The sequence below is a fragment of the Rousettus aegyptiacus genome, unplaced genomic scaffold (genome assembly GCF_014176215.1).
Source record: "Rousettus aegyptiacus isolate mRouAeg1 unplaced genomic scaffold, mRouAeg1.p scaffold_m13_p_14, whole genome shotgun sequence".
Classification (NCBI taxonomy): domain Eukaryota; kingdom Metazoa; phylum Chordata; class Mammalia; order Chiroptera; family Pteropodidae; genus Rousettus; species Rousettus aegyptiacus.
The window spans coordinates 23821018-23846107 of NW_023416289.1; the positions used below are offsets into that span (position 1 = coordinate 23821018).

General features: G+C 43.4%; 1 protein-coding gene across 1 annotated transcript; it reads left to right on the top strand.

Moving 5' to 3' along the window:
• Positions 1–496: 496 nt before the first annotated feature.
• Positions 497–10575, top strand: DYNLRB2 (dynein light chain roadblock-type 2). Its single transcript, XM_016165916.2, has 4 exons — positions 497–578; positions 2947–3022; positions 8444–8611; positions 9470–10575. Exons 1-4 carry the CDS (start codon positions 576–578, stop codon positions 9511–9513), a joined length of 291 nt encoding a protein of 96 aa, XP_016021402.1. The 5' UTR covers positions 497–575; the 3' UTR covers positions 9514–10575.
• The last annotated feature ends 14515 nt before the right edge of the window (positions 10576–25090 follow it).

The window sequence follows — 25090 nt, forward strand, 5'->3', positions numbered from 1 at the left end:
GTACTCCGAGTGTCACGAGGCAGCTGAGTCTATTACTGTCTAAAGTGGCCCAAACCCGGAGTCAGAGGTACCCAACCCCTGTGTATCTGCTCCACTGCGGGTATCACACCTGGAGAGTACTGCTTCCTTTGTCACATTCTGTCTACCCCCCCAGTCAGAATGTACCCTAGGCCCAGGGGAGAGCCTGGCACGTGGTAGGTGGTCGTGAACGAGGAAGTGGCTGTTACATTAATGCGTACCTCAAGGAGTGAGTGAATGAATGGACGAACGAATGACCTGGAGCCCGGCCTATGCCCCTCTCCGCTCCTCGGCCCCACCGCCCCCAGCCCGGGTGAAACCCAGGTGAGCTCTCGGGGCACTGCCAAACCCTCGGCCTACGGCGGCCGGGAGGCGCCAGGCCAGTGCAGGGCGGAAAAGCCTTTCCGGCTGCGGCCCGACCCTTGCGCACGCAGGCGCGGGCACCGACGCTTCCGGGAGGTCACTTCCTCCCCCGTCTCCTAGCAACAGCTAGACGCGTTGTTCACATTCCCATAGAGGTGCAGCCGGACTGAGCCCAGAGTCTAGCAGCCCGCGCGATGGTAAATTTGGGGTGTCCGTCCTCCAAACGCTGCTCCAAGGGCGTCTATCGGTGGGGCCTTCGATGCCCGCTCCCGAGGTCGATCCAGGCCTCGCCAGTGCCGGGGCGGCAGCGAAAGCAGGGGCTCCAGAAGTTTCTTGGAGGGGCGAGAGGGAGATCCTGACGCGATGAGAGGGAGACGGGAAGCTGTCTAGATGGTGAAGCTATCTTGGGGGCAGGGGGAATTGGAGGGGTGATTTCTGGGGGTGGTACTTGGAGAGGGAAGATATCGAGAGAGAGATTGAAGGGATGAAAGAGCCTGCGGGGAATGAGAGAGATCTCCTCGGCAGAGAGGAAAGTTTGAAAAGGGGAGGGGAGAAATAGAAAAATCACCCTGGAGGGAAGAAAAAGACGGGACCAGGAGCGCAAGGGAATAATGGGGAGAGGGGAGGAGGAGATATTAGGAGAGAAGAAAGGAAAACAAAGAAAAAGAAGGAAAGAGGAAAGAGAAGAGAGGGAGTGCAGAGAGGGAGAAAAAGAAAGGAGGAAGGAAGAAGAGAGGGAAGGAGGGAGGGAGAGAGGATGGATGGATGGATGGGTGGGTGGGTGGGTGGGTAGGTGGGTGGGTGGGTGGATGGGTGGGTGGATGGATGGATGGATGGATGGATGGATGGATAGATAGATAGATAGATAGATAGATAGATAGATAGATAGATAGATAGATGATAGAAGACAGACAGACAGACAGACGGAAGAAAAGTGGAGACCGGGACAAGTTTGAAAAAGAGCAAAGTGAAAGTTTTAAGAGGAATGAAAAGAGTATGGGGATCAATAAATCATAGCAGGAGGGCTCAGAAATCACGAAAGGAAAACACAATGGGAAAAGAGAGGGGAAGACTGGAAAGAGCAGAGAGGGGCGTTTCGGAGAGAAAAGAGAAAAAAATAAACTAGGGCCGTGGTTGTAAGGAGCTGTGGACATTGTCTCAAAGATGGCAAAAATGTAATAAATTATTGATCCCTTGTACAGCTATCATGCTTTAGTGCAGTATTTCCCAAAGTGAGATGCAAACACTAGTTGCTACATAAGATGGCTCAGAAATACCAAATAACAGTGAATCATATCTGAGAAAGTTATTCTTTTTTTTTTTCCTGCCTGTATATCTAGGAGAAAGTTTCTAGCACTATTAGGTTGTTAATACTGTTATTTCATGATTTCAATTTTTCATTTAAGAACAGATCTCAGGCTCAGAGACTTCATTAGGGTAGAATTTAATAATACATCCTCCCCTCCTATTTTAGGGTTATTTTTGATTATGATATATGATACCAGGTTTCCATTTGTGGTAGTGATGTAGGGTTTCCTTTTAAATGTATTTATTTAAACTTTTAGCAGTGAGGTAATTTTTAAAAAGAGCTAGATAAATAACAAAGATGACATTTATGACAAAAATCATGAATCTGGTATATAAATGCCTGAAATTCAGAAAACACCTGCCTTAATGGTAAGAAAGGAGGAAGTGTTTTCCTGACCACCTTAGGTGCAAATAAAAACTGCCTTTTGACTAAAAACATAATGTTCACCTGTACGATGTTGGGAAGAAAAAAAATTACAACCCTCATCAAGAGACTACAGAATATTGTTTAAATTGAGAATATACAGTGATTACTCAGGAACAATATGCAGGTTTGAAGATCATTCTTGATTTTAGCATTTGTAGATGGAAAGAACACTGATACAGTATAGTTTATGCATAAGATTCATTCTGAAAGCTGAGTTTAAAACCCAGTAATGGGGTTCCAACATAAACATTCATGGCTGAACTTTCAGCTTGCACTGAGACCCAGGCTACAGCTACCAGGAGAAGCCTGGAATCCTGGAATGTTTTGACAAAATATCCTAAACTTAATCATCTGAACTCCCAATTAGGTAATATTTAGGACTGGAAATAAGATTTCTCATTAAGGGATACTTTTAGAGGATGGCAATGATACAGCTCTGTAAATATTTAAAGTACTGTAATGTAGAAAAGGAATTTTTCATATGAATACAGAAATATCAATGAATACAGAAAGATTTCTGACCAATGTAAAGAATACTTCCCCACTACATATAAATTAAAATGGAGTACACTCTTGTGGGGCAGTAAACTTTCTGTCTCTAGAAGAGTTCAGTCCAAGAGATTTATCAGGGATGTGTGTTGGGGTTTTATATAGGTTTGTATATAGGAGTAGACAATTTCAAAGCTGTCTTCCAAAAGTCTGAGATTAGAACATTCAGTACTGTAGGTTAAAGAGGTAAGGGAGTAGGAGTCTTTCTAAACATAATTCTCTTTAGGAATGGGGTCACCACAAAGATCCTTTTGGCTAATGGCCATCCTGATCTCTTCCAGGCAGAGGTGGAGGAAACCCTAAAGAGGATACAGAGCCATAAAGGGGTTATTGGAACGATGGTTGTAAATGCAGAAGGTAAATTTGTCACGGGCTGCCTTCTGGACATTCAGAAGCCAACCAAGAACCTGTTTGTTGTGCCAAGCCTTAAGACAAGCATCTTAGATTTTGAAATAAAAAGCATGTTTTGTATATTTTAGTTATAACATTTACTTATCAAACATCTGTTGAGTATCTATTACATGCCAAGCATTCTGCTAAGAGCTCGGGATATAAATATGAATAAGACATGTCTAAAAATGTCTATATTCCTAAGAAACACTATACATTGTCTAATTTTTAAAGCTTCAGTAACTCTCTTCTAACATTTCAGGAGTACCAATAAAACTTACATACTGAATGTAGAGAGACTATCATTGTTGGCAGTTTGGATTTGTTGTAATATTATGAAGAGTAGTCTTCATTTTAAATGAAACTGTTCCTTTATTATATTTAATAAAATCTTTAAGAACTGAAGTGCAATTTAGAATATAGCTTTGTGGTTATAGTTTAAGAAGGACCAATACATGTCCACCTATGAAATCTGTAGAATGTTACTAAAAATTTGCCCTCACTCCACAGTCTCTATTAATCAACAAAGCACTTCTCTGGCACCTTGCTTCATGCTCGGCTATGGTGGCAACATCTTGAAGGCTCTTGCTGGTTGCCCTGCTAATTCAGGCATTTGTAAGGGCAAGAGGTGCCACAAATCCCAGAGTATTTGTCGAAATAAGAGTAGTGACTTCACATAATTCGTGGTACAACCATCGGATTGGCACATTGGCAACTCAGTGCTTGGCAACAGTCTCACGGCTAATCATTTTGGAGTAAATCTATCAATAAATATTTATTGCACACTGCCAACTGAAAGTCTGTTTAAACTCTAAACTTCAGTCCCTCATCATTAAAAATGGAAAATAACTGACTTTACTGATCATCGTGATAAGTAAAATAATCATTATCAAGTGCCTGGCACAATATCCAACACTTAATAGAATTATAAATAATTCTCAGAACGTGGGGATTTTTGATTTGTATTAATTAGATAAACATTTGACTTGTTTTACAAAATAATTAAATTAAATTAAAAATAACTCAATGCCAAATGAATATGATAATTTTACCCAGCTAGAGTGATCCTGAGGGCGTGGATTTAAGATCAGCCTTACGAGTAAGTCAACTATGCCTAATATTTTCAGGAAGCAGTCCAACCCTAGTGCATTGTTATGTTTGAATTGACTTTAGTTCCAGATAATTGCATGAACTCTGCCACACCCCCTAATATGAACAGTTATCTGTATGACTTCACAGAGATGCTATATCCATTTCTTTTGGCTGCCATAACAAAGTACCACACTCTTAGTGGCTTAAAAATTAGATACTTTTTCTCTCTCAGTTCCAGAGGCTAGAAGTTGAAATCAAGGTGTCAGCAGGGCCAAGCTGTCTTTGAAGGCTCTGCAGGATGATCCTTCCTAGCCTGTCTTCAAGTTTCTGGTGGTTTCCAGCAATCCTTGGCATTCCTCGATTTGGAGACACATCCCGCCAATCTCTGACTCCATCGTCATGTAGAATTCTCCTCTCTGCCTCTGTCTTCTAAGAACACTAGTCATTAGATTGGGGTCCACCTTAATCCAGTGTGACTTAACCTTCTTACCTGATTACAGCTGCAAAGACCCTATTTCCAAATAAGGCCACATTCTGAGGTTTAGGGTAGCTTTGAATAATGAGGGGCATTATTCAACCCAGTACAGGACCATTCACCTGTGGCATCCAGGACAACTCATTTAATATGCTACTTTGGAAGATCTTAATCTAAGGTACATCATCTTGGCAATACACACCAAATGTCTGAAAAATATCCATACTCTTTGATATGTAATTCTATTTCTAGGAATTTATCCTAAGAAATGATAAAGAAAAGATTTAGGTACAAAGGATACACACTGAGGCTTCATATAGAATAACAATAAATAAACAGACAAATAAGTAAATCTATCCCAAGAATAAGAGAAATTTTAAATTAATCATGTAATAGTTACTTGATGAACTGTTTCTCTATTTAAAATGTTGGAGAATAGAGTCATGGAAAACTGCTCACAATATTGGATGAAAAAAATCAAGGAATAAAGCAGTAACTAGCACTTTCTAATCATAAATACAGCCAGACACACATATACACTTAAAATAAATATGGAAGAAAAGGCAGGGATATTTTATGGTGATTATCACTGAGTGGTGGAATTAAAAGTGATTTTTACTTTATTTTCCTAAGGTTTCTTAACACTTTCCTTATCCAAAGGCAACAAAATATTATTTTTAATACCCATTAATTTCTTCTAATTAACCTCTACTAGGATAAGGTCGTATTAGGATTCAGGGCACTTTTCTGAAATCCAAATTAACCTTTTTCCCAAAAATATAAATGAGGGGCTTATTTTTATGGTCAGATTATTAATAACCAGAGTGTAGGACAAGGATGTTTGTTAACAGCATGTGGTATAAGTTATGTGACCAGAATGTAATAAAATAGTCCATTTCAACAGCCTACTCAATTTTAGATGAAAGTGCCAATTATTATAGTGCACCTTTGTAGCTTTCAGAAGTCCCATGAAATTTGATGCTGAAAATATTTACCTAAGATGGTGTTTATATGTTCTTGTTCTCTGCTAGTGGTTAAGTCCACTAATTCCAGATAAATCATTTGAACATATTTTCAGATTTTATTTGTGGTTAAGTAGGCCTGCTACCATGTTTACACATTGAGATTTCATCAAATGTCGTGTTAAATAGAGTTTTTTGATTTCACCATTAGAGAAACATAGACCTCCTAGTCCTGACAATAAAGAAGACTTATCAATTTAACCCGGCACTGAGTGGTATAGATTTTTATTAGACTAGATTCTTTGTTAACATTGGTTTCCCGTTTATAAAACCATCCATTGTTTACACTATTACAGCACTGATCATTGAATTAGATACGGGTGAATATATATGTGCTTCCCAGGCAGTCACATCTGTCATATATATATATATGTTTTCCGTAGGGTCTTAATTTTAAATATTCTTGACATTTCTAACTATCATTTGAATTTCATTAGATTTTTATCAGCCACCCAGCTAACTCCTTTTATTTTTGAAATACAGCCTACCAACCACAGTACGAATGTACAGTGAGACAGTACCAGCTTACTGGGATTGTAGAGTCATATTTTAAAGTAGTCCCATAAATCCAGCAATATCAAATTCATATTTTTTGTTCTAGAAGTTCCATTTTATGAATTTATTCTATGCCTATATGCAAATGGGAAATGGCGTGCACAAAGACATATTCTGTAGCCTTATTTGTAAAAGTCAACAACTGGGGGCAGCCTAAATGCTTGTCAGGAGGCTACATTAGTTATGTATATTACAAAGCATCCATTCGACACCATATTACATAGCCATTAACATGAATGACCTGGCCCTAGAGTACTAAATGGAACCATTTCCCAAGTATATTAAGTGAAAAAAAAAAATTAGGTGTAGAATAGAGAATGTTACAATTCAAATAAAGAATGCAGACACCAACACACTTAAATGGACTTAGGACATCTCTGGAAGGATACCGAAGAAACCTGGAGCAGTGGTTACCCCTCAGAAGGGGAAGGAGATGAATTTTATACCGTGTGCTAAAATTACTTCTTCATAAATTATTTCTTAATTGCTTTGCATGGTACCAAACAAGAGTTCCATAAATATTTGTTGATTGATGTTGTTCAAGTGTCTCTCAGGGATACAAGAAACTTCAAGAGCTTCCACAGTGTGCACTTACTCTTCAGAAAAGCTAGCTGTTTTATTTATTGACTTTGACCATGAACAGACTAACTAAATAAGCCTGAGCATCTGATTCATAATCTTGTCATCTACATTTTAAATAATTTATTCTGATTGTATTTTTTGTTTTGACACTGAGCAATGCAGACTTTGTAGGTAGTCACTATTTAGGATGCAAAATGAAACTTTTCGTCAAAAAGTACTCTTAGAGGTCGAGTGCCTGTTACATTTCATTTTCCTGCTTGTTAAAGACACATGCTTTGTGATGTTTCATCAGGTGTGAAAGACAAAACTAACTTCTGGGGGAAAAGTGGCCTACAAATAATAATACAGAAATTAACAAGTTTTATAGAAAGCCTTATTTATTGAATCGGTTTTCCTGTAAATACTGTCCTTGTATTGTTTTAGCAAGACTATTTTGAAGATGACAATTTGCTTTAAAGAGAAAGAAATCAGTCTGTTTCAAAGTCAGAATTGAGGCTCTCAAAGAGTTTCATGAAAAACTAGTAAAATGCTAACTTTGTAATGCTGTTCCACTCTTAAAGAGCCCTGTTGGCCTCTTTTAATGATTGGCCTTAATTCAGGTACCTGAAGAATTTGACAGCAATCCAAAATTCACCTTCATATATTCCTCTAAGTTAAAGATACATTTGCAAACCAAATCTCTGGATTTCCCTGGCTATGTGATAGTTCCCAAAATAATATGAAGGCCACTTGATTAGAGACAGTATATGTAAAATACCTCGTAGAGCACCTGCAAGTTAATAAGCACTGAACCACTTAAGGGCTCGAATTGAGCTAGATTGATTTGAGCTGAATTGTACTTATATATTTGTCTGGCTAGATTTTTCCAGTTGAAATAATAGGTACTGTTTTAAACCTGTGTAATGGAGCAATAGAGCACATGAGTAGCCAGATGTAATAATGCTTAAAATAAGAATGAGTGCAAACCAGGAAGGGCTCAGCATGTCCAATGTCTTTGTTGCTGTATTTTCTACTATAAAGTTTAAGGTTTGCAAAATACCGGATGTTGTGAAGGAATTTTGAAAATCCCTTTGATATACCCTCTAACATGTACAGTGATATCCCTTTCTATTTCTGGCCTCAGGAGAGAAAACTAGCACTGTGTCACAGACTGAGCATTTCAAAGCAGACTCGCCGTAGGTTAGGACGCTTGGGGGAACGCATTTCATGGAGCAATATGTTAACTTAGTACTGAAGTAATGAATTAACGACTTCCAAAAGATTTGTTCATCACACCCTTAGCTACGAAAACAAAAATGCAATACCTAAGAATCCAACAATGGGGGATTGATTATATTATGATATAGCCATAAAACATCCATAAGCCACTTGAAATAATGCTGATGACATTGTCACCAACATGGACGACTTGTATTCTGTCACTTAAATGAAAGAAAAAGCAATAGTAAAATTTGCAATTATAGCTTGAGCCAACTGTATTTTAAAATCCATGTAAAGACAAAACGATTAGAAGAAAATAAACTAGAATTGTTACCAGGGGATAACATCAACCATCACTTTTCCTCCTCTTCACTATTATCAATATTTTCTAATATTCCTACAACGTGCATATTATTTTTATAATCAGAAAAAAATTTAACTCAAAATTAAATCTCATAACAGGTATTCCAATCCGAACAACCTTGGACAACTCAACAACCGTTCAATATGCAGGTCTTCTTCATCAACTAACAGTGAAAGCCAAGAGCACAGTCCGCGACATTGATCCTCAGAACGACCTAACTTTTCTTAGGATCAGATCAAAGAAACATGAAATCATGGTAGCTCCAGGTAACTTGGCATTTTGTTTCATATTCAAAGCATCTTTCTATTTTGCAGCGTAAAAGTTCTGTTTCAAAGAACAAGGAGCCTAGATTTTAATATGCAGTATGGCACATAATGTTCTTCAATTATATAATGAAGACAGATTTCTGAATCTGAAAATTCTGGCTTGAAACTTTTGTGACATTAATGATGAATTTGATCTTTGAGGAAATTGCATTTATTATTAGGAATCAAAAATTTAGGAGGTGTAGGTCTCAAGTGAAGTGGACTTAGCACACAAACTTTCTCAAGAGTGTGAGAAATGTCTCCTGTCCTGGGGATAAAGTAGAGGATGGATCACAGGGCTGGAGAGTTTCAAATTCCCCCTCTGGGCTGCTCACATTCACCTGGCCTACCAAAAGACAGCAAACACTGAAAAATACTGACTTCCTTGAAGGAATTACATTCACGATATTGGTATATGTCAGTGTAAAACAGGACTCATGCTCCTAAATCTAGTCTAAAACAAACTTCTCTATAGTAGTACACCTGTAAGATTAGAATTACCCATAAACTAAAGCTTTTGCTACACCTGTACTTGGCATGCTGGCTGCACATTAGAACCACTTGGAGAGCTTGACAGGCACAATGATTGAAACCTGGACTCCACCCCAGACCAATGAAATCATAATCTCTGGGGCTGGGCCTCAGGTAATGGTATTTTCTGAAAGCTCAACAGGTGATTCTGATGGGCAACCAGGGTGGGAAATCATTGGTCTATACAAGGTCCAAGTGGTGTTTCGAAAAGAAAAGCAACTTAGTTGCAATAGTCACTTATCAATTTAATTTTTAGAGTGGTTTAATTTTGTCCATATCTTTCCACAGATAAGGAATACCTTCTGATTGTCATTCAGAATCCATGTGAATAGCCCTGCTGTGGCCAAGCCCATCACGTGACACTGGGTTGAAAACACTTTATTCTTTAATGATTAATAAGATTCGATTCTAATCTAACTTATCTTTCAGTCATTCTTCTCTGGTTATACATTTGAACTATTCTATATGTCTCATTTAGTCCCTTTTGAATATGAAGTTGTGGTTTAGCTATATAATAAATTCCGGTATGCTTGTCTCTTATACTACACAAAAAGCAGACCAGTGAGAAGACAGCCTATGGCTCTTTGAATCTAGAAGTAACATCACCAAGAATGAGTATAGAAGTGTAATTTTGCCCAACTTCTTAACATATCAGGGAGATTCACTGGGGCGCTGCAAGGAGCTACCAGGGAGTCCTGCCCTCCAGGCATGTTAAGTGCTCTCCTGGGTTAAAGAGGGGCAGCAAGAGGTCAGAAGGGTGGTTCCCAGCTGGGTCCAAAGCACAGCTGAGCACCGCCTCCTATCCCTTGCAAAGCTCCTCAGAACTGTGCTTCCCTCACACCAGCCTGAGGGGACCAGCGGTGGGGCTTGGGCAAGAAGGCATACCTCAGAAGCTGAGTGGGTAACTCCACGGTTTCCTTTTTACCAGATATTTTAAACATTCAGAAAACAATGAAAAATCATACAAGAAACATAACATGTCCAGCTGTTAATATTTGGCCATGTTTGCCTTCTGTCCTTTTTAAACTGAGCTCTTTATTTTGAGGTAACTGAGGATTCACATGAAGTTGTAAGGAATAAAAGATGCCCAGTTTCCCACTATGGCAACACCTCTCAGACCACAGTGCAGTATCACAAGCAGGAAATCGACTCCGACTCAGTCTAGACACAGAACATTTCCATCACTCGGGTCCCCATGGTGCCCTTGAGTAGCACCCCCGTGGCGCTGACCCCCGGCAGCCACTAACCTGTTCTCCACTTCTGTAAATTCGTCATATCGAGAAGATTATGTAATAATCTAGTATATAGCCTATTGGAATTGACTTTTTTCACTCGCACAATTCCCTTGAGATTCGCCCAAAAAATAAGAAATAAAACATTACAGATACAGCCGCTGCCTGTTCCTCCTCTGTGTGTTTCTGCCTTCTCCCCAAAAGATGCTGGTCAGAAGGTACAAGTCACTCTGCGCAAGAGCCCACACCTAAGTTCCCACAATGCCTCTGCAGCAAGCCACACCTGAGGAATGGTGCATAGTACGTTTCCCAATTCAGCCACACCCGCGGCCCCAGCTTGTATCCTGTGAGGCTACCATGGCCAACCCAAGCAGACGATGGCCTGAGCGGAAAGGAAGGCTAACACAAATCCCTCAGGTTAAAAGGGTTTTCTCTCCAAGTGGTGTTGGGACAGGAGACGGATCACAGATGGAACTCACCTAAGGCTTAGAGAGACCATGGAGGCTGAAGTCAAATTGCCCAAGCCTATCCATGCAACAGAGGTCTGTGCCCCAGAGCAAACCCAGTACTCCTGGGGGCAGGGCCCACACATGTATATTTTGGTTATGCATTCCAGGTAACTGCAATGAACTCCAGGCTGACATCTACTCAGTGGTGGCCAAAAACAAAGGTTTGGGAGTCACGAGTCCTGGGTTCTTCCTATTCTGGCTCTGCTATTTGTAAGCAAGGTTTGTTGGTGAGAATCAGCTGAGCTCATGCAGTTAAAGTGCCTGATCCAGAACAAGTGCTCAGTCAGTGGTAGCGTCTGCTGCTGCCACCTGTTACCCAACAATGGCTTTTACTGGGGTGGTGAGGAGACTGGCTCATCACACATACAAACATGAGTTCCAGGAACAGCCCTGAGGTTCTCCCACATCATCAAGCCAGCTGAGCCCTAGATTTATATAAAGGATGCTCACTCTGTCTCCAGAGAGAGCAGAACAAATGAGAAAATGAGCTTAAATTACAACAGAAGTAAGTTCTCAGCATGTGTGATGAATAAACACAGAAGAGATACAGGAATGGGGGGAACCTATACTAAATAGCACAGGAGTCTCCAACTCCCAAGCAGAGCGCCCTCTATTGGTCTGTAGCTGGAGGCCTGTTAGGAACCAGTCTGCACAGCAGGAGGCGAGCTATGGGCAAGCAATTGAAGCCTCATCTGTATTTGCAGCTGCTTCCCAGCACTAGCATCACCAACTCAGATTATCAGGCATTACAGTCTCATAGGAGCACTGGTCCCTGGTGCCGAAACGGTTGAGGGCTGCTGATATAGCACATATCTGACTTTCAAGCAATTTTCTTATACTTTTTATTTTAAAAAACTTCAAACTTGCAGAAGAGTAGAAAGAATAGCACAATGAACACGCATGTAAGCTTCAACCACATTCACCAACTTTTAATATTTTATATTTGCTTCAACTCTGTGTGCATATATACATATATCCATAATGATAACCCCTACTTCATACCTAAGAAATTTAATATTGATACAATATCACCTACTATACAGTCATATTCAAATTCCCCCAATAGTCCCAATCATATCCTTTATAACTGTAATTTTTTAAATCCAGGATCCTATCAAGGGTCACACGTTGCATTTGGTTGTCCTGCCTCTAGTTCTTTTTAACTGTTTTTAGAACCCCTTGTTCTCTCTTTTCCACCTCTAGGTGGTCCTGAGTTTGTATTTGCTCTCCCTAGAGTCCCTAGTGCCACCTGCTCCCTATCCCCCTTGAGCACCTCCCAAATGGACCCAGATGCAGCCTGTAAATAGAAAAAATTCAGCCCCAAAGTAGGTTTTAGTCACAGGTGAGCACTTCCCTTCCTTACAGAAGCCAGACACATGACCATGGACCCAACCCCATCCATCCTTCAGCCCAGCGAGGTCTGGGTACCATAATAGCTGCTCATCCGGGGATGGCTTTAGAATCTGCTGACAGTTTCCAATGTAAACAAGATCTTGTTAAAATCTAAACAGCAAGGAAATGCATTATTGAGGGAGAGGACCTCAGAGATCATCTGTCCAACCCCTTGGTTTTACAGATGAGGATTTCACCTGAGCCAGAGGTCAGGTATCTTTCAGGAATCAGTTATGTGGGTTTGTATTAAACTGGTCACACCTGTGAATTGGTGCTTAAGATCTTATCAGGGGGTTCATGCTCTTGTGAGACCCCCTTTATATCCTTTAAAAAAAATAAAGCTTGTTTTTAGAAGGAACAGCTTAGCTCATTGTTATAAAATGTACCAGAGATAACATTTGATTCCAATACCTCAATCTGTCATCTCCCCATAGTTCCCCAGCCCACCCAGAGCTCATTGGCAGGTGCGCAGCTGCATGGTAAAGCCACTTCCTTCCTCCTGGCCCAGCCAGAAGTTTCGAGCCCCATTTGAGATGCAGCAGAGGGAACTCTCTGACAAGTGCAGATGACACCGTTGCAAATGCCAGGGCTCTGTGTGGGCTCTTCTGGGGAAGACGACCCTTCCATCCCACTGGGCGGAGAACTCTGCTGTGGAGCTGCCTGCACTTTGTATCCAGAGGAAGCTGCAGCCCTTTGTTGGAGACAGAGATGATAGCAGCAAAAACTAGAACTTGCCAAAGCCAGTTACATTAAAAGAGATTATGACCTTGGGGAATCTGTACCAGCCCCCTCTGCCTTCCTGCACAGAGACATTCACCTTCTGCCTAGGATTCACAACACAGTTAATTAGCTCTATTCAAAAGATGCCTGGACCTAAAGATTCACACCTATACAAAACCATTGATAAAGCTCTTGTTTCCTATGTAAAGTATAAGCCTGGGCTCACTGGTGCCTTGCCTTAGTCCAACTTGCTAGATATTTTACCTAAACAATAGGAGAGCTATTTGCAGAATCTCTGGAGGAACATATCCCAACCATAAATATTAATGATAATGAACCTGGAAAGGCCAGCTTAATAAAATCGCTGAAAAAGCGTTTACACATTATCATCATTATAAGCATCCAAATCTTCGTCGCTGAAGGGGAGCACCCAGTAAAGGATGTGTGTGTGTGTGTGTGTGTGTGTGTGTGTGTGTGCGCGCGCGCGCGCGCGCCGGAGGTGGGGGCTGCCCAAAGCTCCAGCAGGTGCCTGCATCTCGCAGCCCCTTTTACTGGGTACATTCTGGCTTTTAATGGGTACATTCTTCAAAAGCAAAAATTACCATAGACTAAGGATTTGATTTCCCCCACTTCTTGGTGTTTGACAAATTACAATTATCCCCAATATGTCTTTTGACATGGGACAAAACATCCTTATTCTTCTGACATTAGAAAATACCGTAATGCCTTTGAATAGGAAACTATAGCATGGTTAGGGAAATTGGCCATAGGTAGTCATTCAGTTGACCAATATTTGGTCTTATGTTCCCTGTGCTGAAAAAATAAATAAATAAATAAATAAAGATCATGTCTGGGGCCATAGCAGAGCTTTCAGAGTGGTGCCAATTTCTCCAATCAGGAGTCTTATCAAAGATAAATTGCTCTCTCAGATCCTGGGAATCATGGGGCTAGAGTGCTCCCTTAATATGAAATCATCTCTAATAATGGGAACTCAGACTTCAGAGGGACAGATTGGAATATTTTCAACATTCACAATATTCGAGGTTGGTACCGCATTTCTGTGTATTTCTTATGCCAGATTTGACACAGAGGTTTAGGTTAGCCATGTAATTGGCCATTCCTGGAACACAGAGGAAAGAGGACTGAACCTCCTTACTTCCTCCTGGGCTCTGACTCTGAGAAGCCTCCCTTCACCTTGTTTCCCTTCACCATGCATGACCTCAGAACTCCCTCTCTGGATGTCATCAACCTTGAACATTTCCTGTGGTATGCAGAAAGGATTTTAAAAGTATCACTCTTTGGTCAGTTTTACAAAATGAGGCCCAATACAGTGCAGCTGAAAGCGTGAGACCCGGAGTCTGACTCTGCCAATTACTTATCAGCAGGGTCCACAACTTCTCCGAACCTCAGTTTACCTGCCTACAAATGTGAAGAATGCTCACCCACAGTGTCCTTGCATTCCGAACTATACCACACAGAATAGATGCCAATTATTATTATTAATAACAGCAATAGCAGCAAAATAATCCAAGTTTACCAGAATACAAGCCATTTAATACATCTCACTGTGGCCTCTTCTAATTTAACCACAGGCATAAATAAGGGACTATAATCCTTCTGGGTACACAGTTTTGTCTAATTCCTTTACTTATTATTTAATAAGCATTTCCACATTCCTCCCTAGGGTTTATATTGATTTTTTCTTAATATCTATGCACTTAAATCAGATTTGTCAGTGGTGACCTGACCCAGATGAGGCCAATGAGAGATGCTTCCTTGGTATTTAAATTTGGAAGAGCCAGAGAGAAAATCTCTATGTGGCTGGACCTATGCACAAACACACAGGTGTTGGGGCGGCCATATTTTTCACAGGGGAGTCGCAGAGAGAGCCAGTTCTCAGAAGGAAGGAATAAAGAGGAAGAGGATAATCGTCATACCGTGGGTTCCTATAGGTCCCAGCTACATTTGCCCTTGGGTTCATAACGCACCTCTAAAGCCTTCCAGTAAGTTTTCCTCTTTTGTGTACACTACCATATTGGATTTCTTCTGCTGCCCGAAACCAAAAAGTCCTTACCTAACTCATTTAAGCTATATTTGGGTCACCCTGCCTCCCCCACCCCCACCAGCTGCTTTAATCAAACGCAGTCAAGGAGCCCCGTGGCTCCCCAGGACGTACACATCGACCAGAGGCCCTGAATAGATGGATTGTGGTCGCCCGCTCCCTTTCCTTAAGACACACCCCATGGCTTTGGCTAGACAGGGGGATGGGCCACTGCCGGACCCTTCAGGAGGCAGAGCTCTGGGTGGGAGATAGGGACTGAGATGTTCCTCTCACTGGGAGCAGGGTCTGTGGCTCATTTCAACTGGTGAGCAGCCTCTGCCTCTGTCATTGGCTGAAAAGAGAATTGGCCTCCTAGACATTGGGCAGACACATTCCCGAAGCACCGCTCCAGGTGCCCCGGGCATCTGGAGTGATGGAGAGCCATATGAGAGATTAAAGGGATAACAGACTCACCTGATGACCCGCTACCCTCTTAATTCCAGAAGGCGGTGTGGTGCCAAAAAAGGACACTGCTTTTGTAGCCAGACAGGTCTGTCTTTGACTCCAAGCTCTATCATTAATGATAATAAAAAATAATAATAATAATAGTAGTTACATTATTATTTTTAGAAGAAGAAAAAGAGGAGGAAGAAAGGAGGAGAGTTAAAGAAGAGTAGCAGCTAACGTTTGTTGAACACCGAGGTTTAGAGAAGTTTCACAGCTTGCCCAAGGTCAGTCAAGCTTTCAGGTGTCAGAGGGGGCACCGAAACCCCGATATCTGACTCAGGCACACACTCTTAATCACTTCCTTGCATTGCTGGCCTGCCAGACACGTGATGAGGAAATTAAACATCTCTGAGCCTTAGAATCCTTACCTATAAAATATAGACCATAACTTCTATGTTGTAGGTTGTGGGACGACAAGAAGGAATTATGTAAATTTAGCACCTGACACTTAGTAGATGTTGAACAGAGGGTAGTTGCTATTATCACCACCACCATCATCAGTACCACCTAGAGCACCAATAACTGCTGGGAGATAACTGCAGTTATGTTATCATTATAAATATGACCAATGTCACAGTGTTGATGTCTGACAACATACCATGGGCCTCCTCAGGTGGAGTAGTTACTCTTAATCCTTTCATCGAGCTTCTTAAATCCCCAACGATCAACCATCTATCTGGGTCTAGAGGATATCAGGCCACTATTCTACTCAGGCAGTGTCATCATATCAGGAATGGCTCGTAGGACTCATTTCCCCTTCAAGAAAGCATCTACTGTGCCGTGTGTCTCCAAGTCTATGGTCTCTCTTTCCCATTGTGTCTACACATAAAACTAGTTTGCACTATGCTTTATTCCCCTCTCATTCTGTCCATGTTTATAACCAGTTTGAATCTTTCCTTCCATCCTGCTCCCCACTCTGCCTACAGATATAACTACATTTACTATTTTGATGGGTAAATTCAATCCATCGGACTTATTTTCTGGTCTGTATTAAATGGCTGCATTGACCCAGCAATCCAATCAAGAGAAGTTGTGCATTTGACAGTCTGTTAGGCTTAAGGACACAAAGTCTGCCTAATTCTTACTCCCCAGTACAGAAAATCTGGCACAAGGTGAGTACTCAGTGTCTATGGGGTAAATAGTCAATATCTCTATTCCCGGCCAGGCCCTCTGTTAAAAGCACTGTTCCCTGGATTATGGGATTGGCTGCAAAGGGGTCCACCAAGTTAATGAGCACCTTTGAGGTAGACATAATTAGCTACATCCCCCGAGAACACCCGAGACAGAGTTCTGGCCAATTAGAAGCTTTAAAAACTTCTCAATTCAGATTGCGAAATAAAGTTCTCAATTCAGATTGCAGAATGAATTAAGGTAGGTCATTGACTCCCATGGGCTTCCTTCCACATCTGCTCCTGCACAACCTTCTGCTTCCTACATAGCCCCAAGGACATACCTGGGGCCTTCCCATCAATGCCAGGAGAGCAGAAGACCGAGCTTCTCAGAATAGGTTCCAGCACTCACAGCTGCACCCTTTGTGGAGCACGGATGGGAGGCCTGTATCGGCAAGTCCGAGACCTCTGGGGAATGGGCTGGCGCCAGCATCATCAGATAACAATCTCCCAAATGGTGCCGTCAGCCAGATCCTTTATCCGACATGAACTTTAAGTTGCTCACAAACTCTGAACCTTTCGGTTGGGTATTTGATCATATCTTTCATGGAAGTGGGGGTGGTGGTGGTGGGGGGGAGCGAACGTCTAGTGTCTCCAGGAATAAAAAGAAAACCACGACACCATCAGTGATGTCAGGAGAACGCGAAAGAGGATACGATCGGAACACGCTTACCTGCTTTCGCCAAGCCCAGAAATTTCTGAGAGATGGAAGCAGAGATTAATAACCATTTATGAAATCTCGAATTAAGAAAAATACTGGCTGCATCTGAGAATTTAAAGGAGAGAAGGTGCGCTTTTCAACCAGGGAACCATTAACCAGGTGGTGCCCCATTCTGCAAGCTTTAACGAGCAATCACTTTAGGCCAGGCACACTGTGCCCAGGAGCAGACATGGGTGATGTCGTCCCTGCCCTGGAGAGCTCCTGGCGTATGATGGAAATAGGTTCACAAAAATACATTTTCGATAAAGTGAGGTAACAGCAACCGAAGAAGTATGCGAAGAAGTATGCGTGACGGTCAGTGCAACTGCGGGTCAGTACAGCTTCGATGCCAGTAAAGCACTGATAAAGGCTTAGTGTTTCAGCAAGGCTGCATTCAAGCAGATACACCCAAACTCAGTGATAAAGGAGGAGTAGGAGTTTGCAGTGTTAAGAAGAAGGGGACAGTGATCTGGGCAGAAGGAACTGCAAAGCGAGGAGGCATGTTCCAGGCAGTGGTTTGCAAACCTCGCGTTAGCATTAGAGACCTTAGTTCACACACAAGTTTAAGAGAGGAGAGCAGAGCAGCCGCTCTCCAAGAAGCAGGATGGGCTCTGCTTCATTGCGCCCTCTTCTCTGGCCCTGCCCACTCTCATTTACACACAATGGTCCTTAAGGGGCCCTGCCCCAGACCTGCTGAATCAGAATAGGGAGGAGAAAATCTATTGTCCCCAACAAGTGCCACAGGGAGAGGGTTTATTATCAGGCCAGCTAAGGAAAACGGCAGCTCTACCATTTTTCTCTTCTTGAAATCTTCCTCCATTGCCAAGCCCAGGCCATTTGAAAAGCACAGTTAATAACAGCTAAGGAGACTCGAAAAAGAGTGTTGTATAGATGTCAACTTACTCAATCCCAACTAAAGGAAAGAGAAAGGAGACGTGATGCAAAATCCAGCTAAAGATTCCCCAGCCAGGTTTCACACTACGAGCATGTGAGCGTCCCTGGAGTGCCCCAGGCTGCCCATGAGCCAGTCCAGCCAGTTTCCACTAGGCCTCTCCATGACCTTCACTTTCTCCTGCTCCACCTCTCTTCCTTTGGCCTTGCCATGACCACTGGACGGTGCTGCTCACAGCAGAACTGCTGAGTTCTGAACATCACAGACTACTCTCAAAACCGCCGTGCTAGCAGCCTGTACCCGCCCCTCACCTGCCCCCACCATCTCCTCCTATGCCAGGCACAACTGCCACCTGCAAAGTCTACTCTAAAGTAATGGAAGGAAATGTCTTGCTCTCCTTTCTGGAGTCCTTCAGCTTGGGCTCCTGGTAAAATTCACCCTTTCAGTTTTTACATACAGGGTTCTTCCCTGGGTACAACCCCCTCCTATAACCAGATTAATGTAGGGAGGCAGTAAGAGAATTAAAATGTTAATCAAGCTACATTCAGAGACTGCAATGTGCTGATCAGCCCTGCAGCCAGGCCAGGAGGACACCTTCAGAACAAAGGAAGATTTCCGCTGGGATTGCTAACAGCCCATTCCCCACACCTGTGAAGGGGAAACAGGAACCAAGGGTCATTCCCTGTGGCTAAAACCATGGGGAATTTATAGATTAAAGGCTGGGGACTGCCAGCAGGCCTCACATTCTACATACCTTACCCTTTCACTCTACATACCTTGCCCCTTCCTCACTGTGTGTCCCTATCGAAGGAAATGGAAACTAAAGAATGACATATAAACTGAATTCCCTGAACACTCAGCTTCTATATCCCTACTCCCTGCCTTTCCATGTCTCTCTTGGACCCTCTCACTGTCCCTCTCACTGTCCTTCTCACTCTCTGCGTTTGAGAGGAGGCCACGCTATCTGTGGAGTGTTATCCCTTTTCTAATAAACTTTCCTTTTGACTCTGACTTTGCCGTGTGTGTTGAATTCTTTCCACACTCTCCATCCACCAAAGACCCTCTTCTTCTCGCGGTGCGGGGCTTGGTCTTCCCCCGACTTGGGGAAATTCACCCTGTCTTGCATCAAGATGGTTCTTCCACTCAGAAAAGTGAGGTCTCACTGGGTTAATCCTGGCATTTTTCTTGCCTTCCTCTTCATGCAAGGCTAGTTCTCTCTCAGGAGGCTCTGAAACACCCATGCAAACAAGTTTCTGAGAGTCGGCCTACCCATCAGCTGGACATGCCTGGACCCCAGCGAGCACTCTAACCAGGCTCCTACACATTTGTTCAGTGCCACATACAGTCATGGAGCCCATGCTGTGTCCCAGGTCCTTTGGACGGTACCGCACTGATCTCCTTGCCTGGTAGACTTTATTACCTCCATTTTCCTGATAAGGAAAATGAGGTTCTCGTGAGGTTACCTTGTCCAGAGTCACACTGCTTGCTCAACTCAAAGCCCCTCAAGGTCAGAAACCAATTTATCATTGCACCCCACCCCCCGTGCGTTGTTCAGAGTCTGTATTTAGTCTACTCTGAGTAGAAAGCTTGGATAAGGAATAAATGAACTGTGTGAGGTATAATTCACATCACCAGTTTGGGGTGGGGGGGAATAGGGGTATTGCTTTAAACAAATACGGGCAAATTTATCACTGGAGCACAAGCTCTCCTACTCTTTAAATTAGAATAATTGGCTCCAACACAGCCAGGAACTGTCACATGTGTTTGTGTATGTACGTGTGTGTATGTGCACATGCATGTGCGTGTGCACATGCACACATACGTGGAAATACTTTGAAAAATCCACACCCAGACATTTACAATAGTGATTTCTAAGTGAGTAGAGTTATGCCTGATTTTATTTTTTCCTTTTTGTCCTTTATTGTCTGTTTCTTTCACTTTTTTCTGTAATCTAAATTTTTATCGAAGTATGATATGTGTATAAAAAGCACACATATCATAAGTACATAGCCCAATGAACTTTCACAAACTAAACACAACCACATAACCAGCACCCAAATTAAGAAACTAAACATGATCGCCCCCAAGAAGTACCCTATGGGCTTCCTTCTGGTCTCTGATGGGTCACTAAGAACCTGGCTTTTTGTCACCAAAGATTAGTTTTTTCTCTTTGCGTACTTCATAGAAGCGGAATCTGACTCTTTTGTGTCCAGCCTCTTTTGACCGGCAGTATGCTGGTGAGATTCAGCCATATTGCATGATCATGGTGGATCACTCATTCTCATTGCCATTTATTACTTTTTTAAGCATAGAAAATGTTACATAAATATTTTTTTTTCTTTGGTGGCAGGAAGGAGTCTATGTAGAAGGAAGTGTGGAGCCAGGTCTACCCCCCTTACAGCAAGCAGGTCCCTGAAATCAGGGCTGGTGTACCTCAGAGAGATGGTAAAAACAAAGGAGAAAAGTCAATGCTTTCAGCATTTGTTCCCAGATGCCAACAAGTCCACCCACCATCACTGTGCAGTGGAAGGAGCATACACTTTGTAAGCTCAGGTTCAAATCTTGGTTCGGCCACTCACCTCTCCAGGGAGTATCATTTCGCTCTTGGAGCCTCAGTTTCTTCATCTGTAAAATGGGGGTCTTTTTTGTTCCCTGTAGCAAACACTGTTGGCTTGCACCCAGGTCCCTTGGATCCTTTTTGATCATTTCTGTGTGCTCTTCTGCTGGCTTCAGGGGTTTTTACTTCCACCTGACCTCGGGTTATGGCAGCTACTTCATAAGCTTGCAAAGAGAGCCATGAGTCCCTGAGCGTTTGCTCGCGCTGACCCCGAACGCCTCAGCCGCTGTGCTGGGGGCAGGGTGTGGAAGTCCAGCTCCCCGGAATCCAGGGCAGTTTACCCTCCAAAGGCCCCCGCAGGAGCCGACCGCAGCGCCCCTCCACAGGTCATGACCTGAAACAGCACCTTTGCGGGGCTCCTTCCCCTCCCTCTCTCTCCTGTTGCCCCTGTCCCCGGAGCTCTTCCTCAATTAGTCACTTGTACTGGAATCCCACTTCTAGGAAACCTGCCCTCAGATGCCCTCAGGGCTGCTGTGAGGGATACATGCATAATGGTGCACACCCCACCCAGCCACCCGACTGGTACTAACACCTGTTTAATCTCTTTCCCCTCACAGCGGCAGCCCAGCCTTGCTGTGTGGCCACATGCCTCGAATCATAAAATCCCTAGGGTTCGAAGGAACCATAAATGTCCTGGACTCCTAGAGTTTTGAATTGCCTTGAATCACTCCCATCTCTCCCTGAAGAGTATTACAGTAGCTTCTAAATGAAATAACCAGGGACAGCAGAGCCGGCCCCCGCCATCACTCCAGCTTTATTGCACCACAATCAGCACAGCCATCTCGAGTGGAGATGAAGCCACGGAAAGCGGATATTAAAGCCACCTGCTGCACTGAGCTTCCCAGATAGGAAGACGGATTTTGTCCCAGCGGCTCAGGACAGCACCACCATCCCCTCGGCCCCACCCCGGCTGGTGGGGGTTGGGGGAGGCTCTGTCCGCGGGCAGTCGTGGGTAGCTCTGTGTGTTACCACCCACTCTCCCTGCACCATAAGCTAAGAAGTGCAAAAGGATATTAAAAAGAGGGTGGAAGAACATAGCATGCATGGAATTATCCTCTCCTTTTAAAAGAAAATTCATTGTTTTTGAATAATCCATGGCATTCATTGATCTGTATTCTAAGAGCAGGCTTCAGACTGATTTCCCCTCAACAGGGAGGGATCGTGGGGGCCAGATACTGACAAGGAGCAGTTGTTGAATATTAATAGTTGCCATTTGTGTGCCAGGCACTACTTTAAATGTCTAACAGTCTTTGAAAGAGGCATGTTCATCTTTGATTTACAGATGAGGAAATGGAGACGCCAAGAAGGTAAATGGCTTTTCCCGCCCGTGCAGCTGGTGGTAACGGGGCCGAGAATCATGCAGTTCTGCCTGCCTCCAAGGCTGCATTCACAAGCAGAGCTCTTTTCTGGGACTTGGGTACAAAGGCTGTTTTAGTTTCCTAGGGCTGTCGTAACAAAGGGCCACAAGCAGGATGGCTTACGACAACAAAAATTATTCTCTCTACTTCTCGAGGCTCAAATCCCTTCTTACCTCTTCGTGGCTTCTGGCAGTGGCCAACGATCTTTGGCATTCCTTAGTTTGCAGCTTTATCACTCCAGTCTGCCTCTGCCATCACATGGTCTTCTTCCTTCTGCGTGTCTCTGTTCGTCTTCTTATCCTCTTATAAAAACACCAGTCAATCTACATGAAGGCCCAAGCTGCTCCAGCATGACTTCATCCTAACTAACTACATCTGCAGCGACACTTAAGTCAAGTCTGCTGTATGGACAAAGATCTGGGGTAAGTGGTAGCTTTTGCGGGGCAAACTTTTGGCAAAGGTGTGTTATTGGTGGATAAAAAAGATATTTCCCATTTGAAATAAAGCAACAGAGATAAGATTTGGGGATAGGAACTTTCTCACAGAAGCCAGAAGTCTGATCTAAATTTGAACTTGGGATTGTAAAACCACCTTGGAATTCACAGGTGTTGCAGCTGATCATAATTAGATCTGAGCGGGCAGAGAGACCCCCTTCATTATGAGGATTCCACATTTCTTACCTCCCACATTAGACTTTGAGCCCTTTCAAGGCAGGGTCACAATTGAATTGACCTTTGTAGTGGCAGTGTCTAGTACACGATAAGGATTCAATAAATGTTTGTCAAATGAATAAATGCAGGGATAAGGCCTCATGTGAATAGGTCTCTATATAAGTCAAAAATTGTGTCCAACTCACAAGTAAAAAGAACCTGGTTTCAGTGTTAAAATGGATAAGAAGTCTGAAGGTGAGCAGTTGAAGTCTGTATATCACAACGGCACAAATGTGCTTCTATTGTTCTGTTTTTTCATCTTTATCATACGTCTTCATGGTCTCAAGATGGCTGCCTCAGCTCTGAACATCATGCTCACATCTAGAGGAAGAGGAGGGAAGAGACCAATGGTTTTCTCGGAGCCAGCGTTTAGTTGAGAAGGGAGGAAGCCTTTTCCAAGGGACCTCTGTCTACATTTCACTTGTCGGAACTGGCTACAAGAGGTGCTTGGAGTTAAAGTAGAGGAGAAGAGAATTAAACAATAATTAGAGCAAGATACATTATCTGAGGGAGGAGGTTCTCCCTTGTCATTCATTTCCATTGAACTGGGGATCTATTTGGAATTCAAGCATTGTTCACATCATTCCAAGAGTGATAATAGCTATAAAAGAGAATAATAGAAACCTACAAATGAGGAAACCGAGGCTTGGAGAGTTTCAGTTGCCTGAAAGTATACAGCTGGGGCTCAGAACCAACTCTAGGGGACTTAGAAGCGCCATGTCTTTCCGTTCCCTCCCTGGGCAGGTCCATGGGATGCTCAGGGCCCGAGGAGAGGGTGGCATGGGAGAGAGACGTGAGCAGCCTCTCGTTCTCTCTTTCCCTTGTCCTCCAGGCTCGGTCCTGTGAGATTGTGTGTGTGTGCTTTTTTCAGAGGCCAGGCCAAGCCAGACCTCACTGGCAATGCACAGTGTCCAGCGGCAAAGTCTTACATCAAACAAATTAAAGGCCTCTCAGCTCTGCAGCCGCACTCCTGCCTGGCAGCCAGGGATGGAGGGATGATGCTGGGGCCACAAAGGCTGGCAGCACTGAATATTGCAGCAGATTAGACAGCCCTGAGCTGTCAGGGAGCTCTGGGCTGGCCCCTGAGTTACAGAGGACTCACGTGACCTTCCCCTCGCACAGGATACCCCCTGCAATGGCAGCTGAGGTTGTGAACCTGGCCTCTGGTCAGCCCTCCCCTGACTTCACCATGCTAAGGTATGAAAAACCATAAGGTGATGGGGCGAGGGACTGCCTCTCCTGTGACTCATCACCAGGACCTAGAGTCAGCAGGAGGGCAGGGGAGGAGGGGGACGCAAGAGCCTCTCAGAACAGCGTTTTCCAACCTTGCTTTGGCTATAACCAGCCACAAGAAATAGGTTTTACATCTATAGATATGCATACAAAATGGAAACAAATCTGCAGAAGCGATCCTTACCTTTGCTACATGGAATACCAAGTGTGCATTTTCTTCTATCCTATTTTTCCTTTTCCTTTTTTTTCCCTTTCTTTTTTATTTTATTTTTTTATTTTTTGGTGGAGGGCATAAATGATGGTTGTGACCCAAAAAAATGATGCTAGGAATCCATGAAGAGGAAACTGCGGTTAGAATTTTGGTGACTTAAGTGCATAGGCTTTGCAAGACAATTGAACTGGGTGTAAACTCACTGGCATGTGAATACACCCAAATGACTGAGCCTCTGGCATCTGGCTACTTTTCCTACCTAACTCTCCGATCCCAGGTCCTGACCTCGCTTCCAGACTGGGTATGACCTCCTGACTGGTCGCCCTAAAGTGTACCAAAGAACCCCCTTCTTGCACATTCCACGTGTAGCCTGTGGCACGTCTGTAAGTGTGGGCAGGCCAGTCCTTGCTCAATTCTTTCCTTTTGATCTCTGGATAAAGACAAAGCTCCTACCTCGGCTGACAAGCCAACAAAGCCCAAGGGGTTTGGCTCTAGCCCACCAGTTCCGGCCCCACCTCTCCCTCCAGCCTGTTCTCCATCCACACCCAGTCCTCCTGAGTGCCTTGGCAGCGCCCTCACCATGCTCCCTCTTGCCACAGGGCTGTTGCACGTCCTCTT

What these genes read in the sequence shown, in the direction of transcription:
- DYNLRB2 (XM_016165916.2), top strand. An exon ending in GATGGTTGTAAATGCAGAAG is followed by an intron (nt 3,023 to 8,443) that starts GTAAATTTGTCA and finishes ATCTCATAACAG; the next exon opens with GTATTCCAATCCGAACAACC. An exon ending in TGAAATCATGGTAGCTCCAG is followed by an intron (nt 8,612 to 9,469) that starts GTAACTTGGCAT and finishes ATCTTTCCACAG; the next exon opens with ATAAGGAATACCTTCTGATT.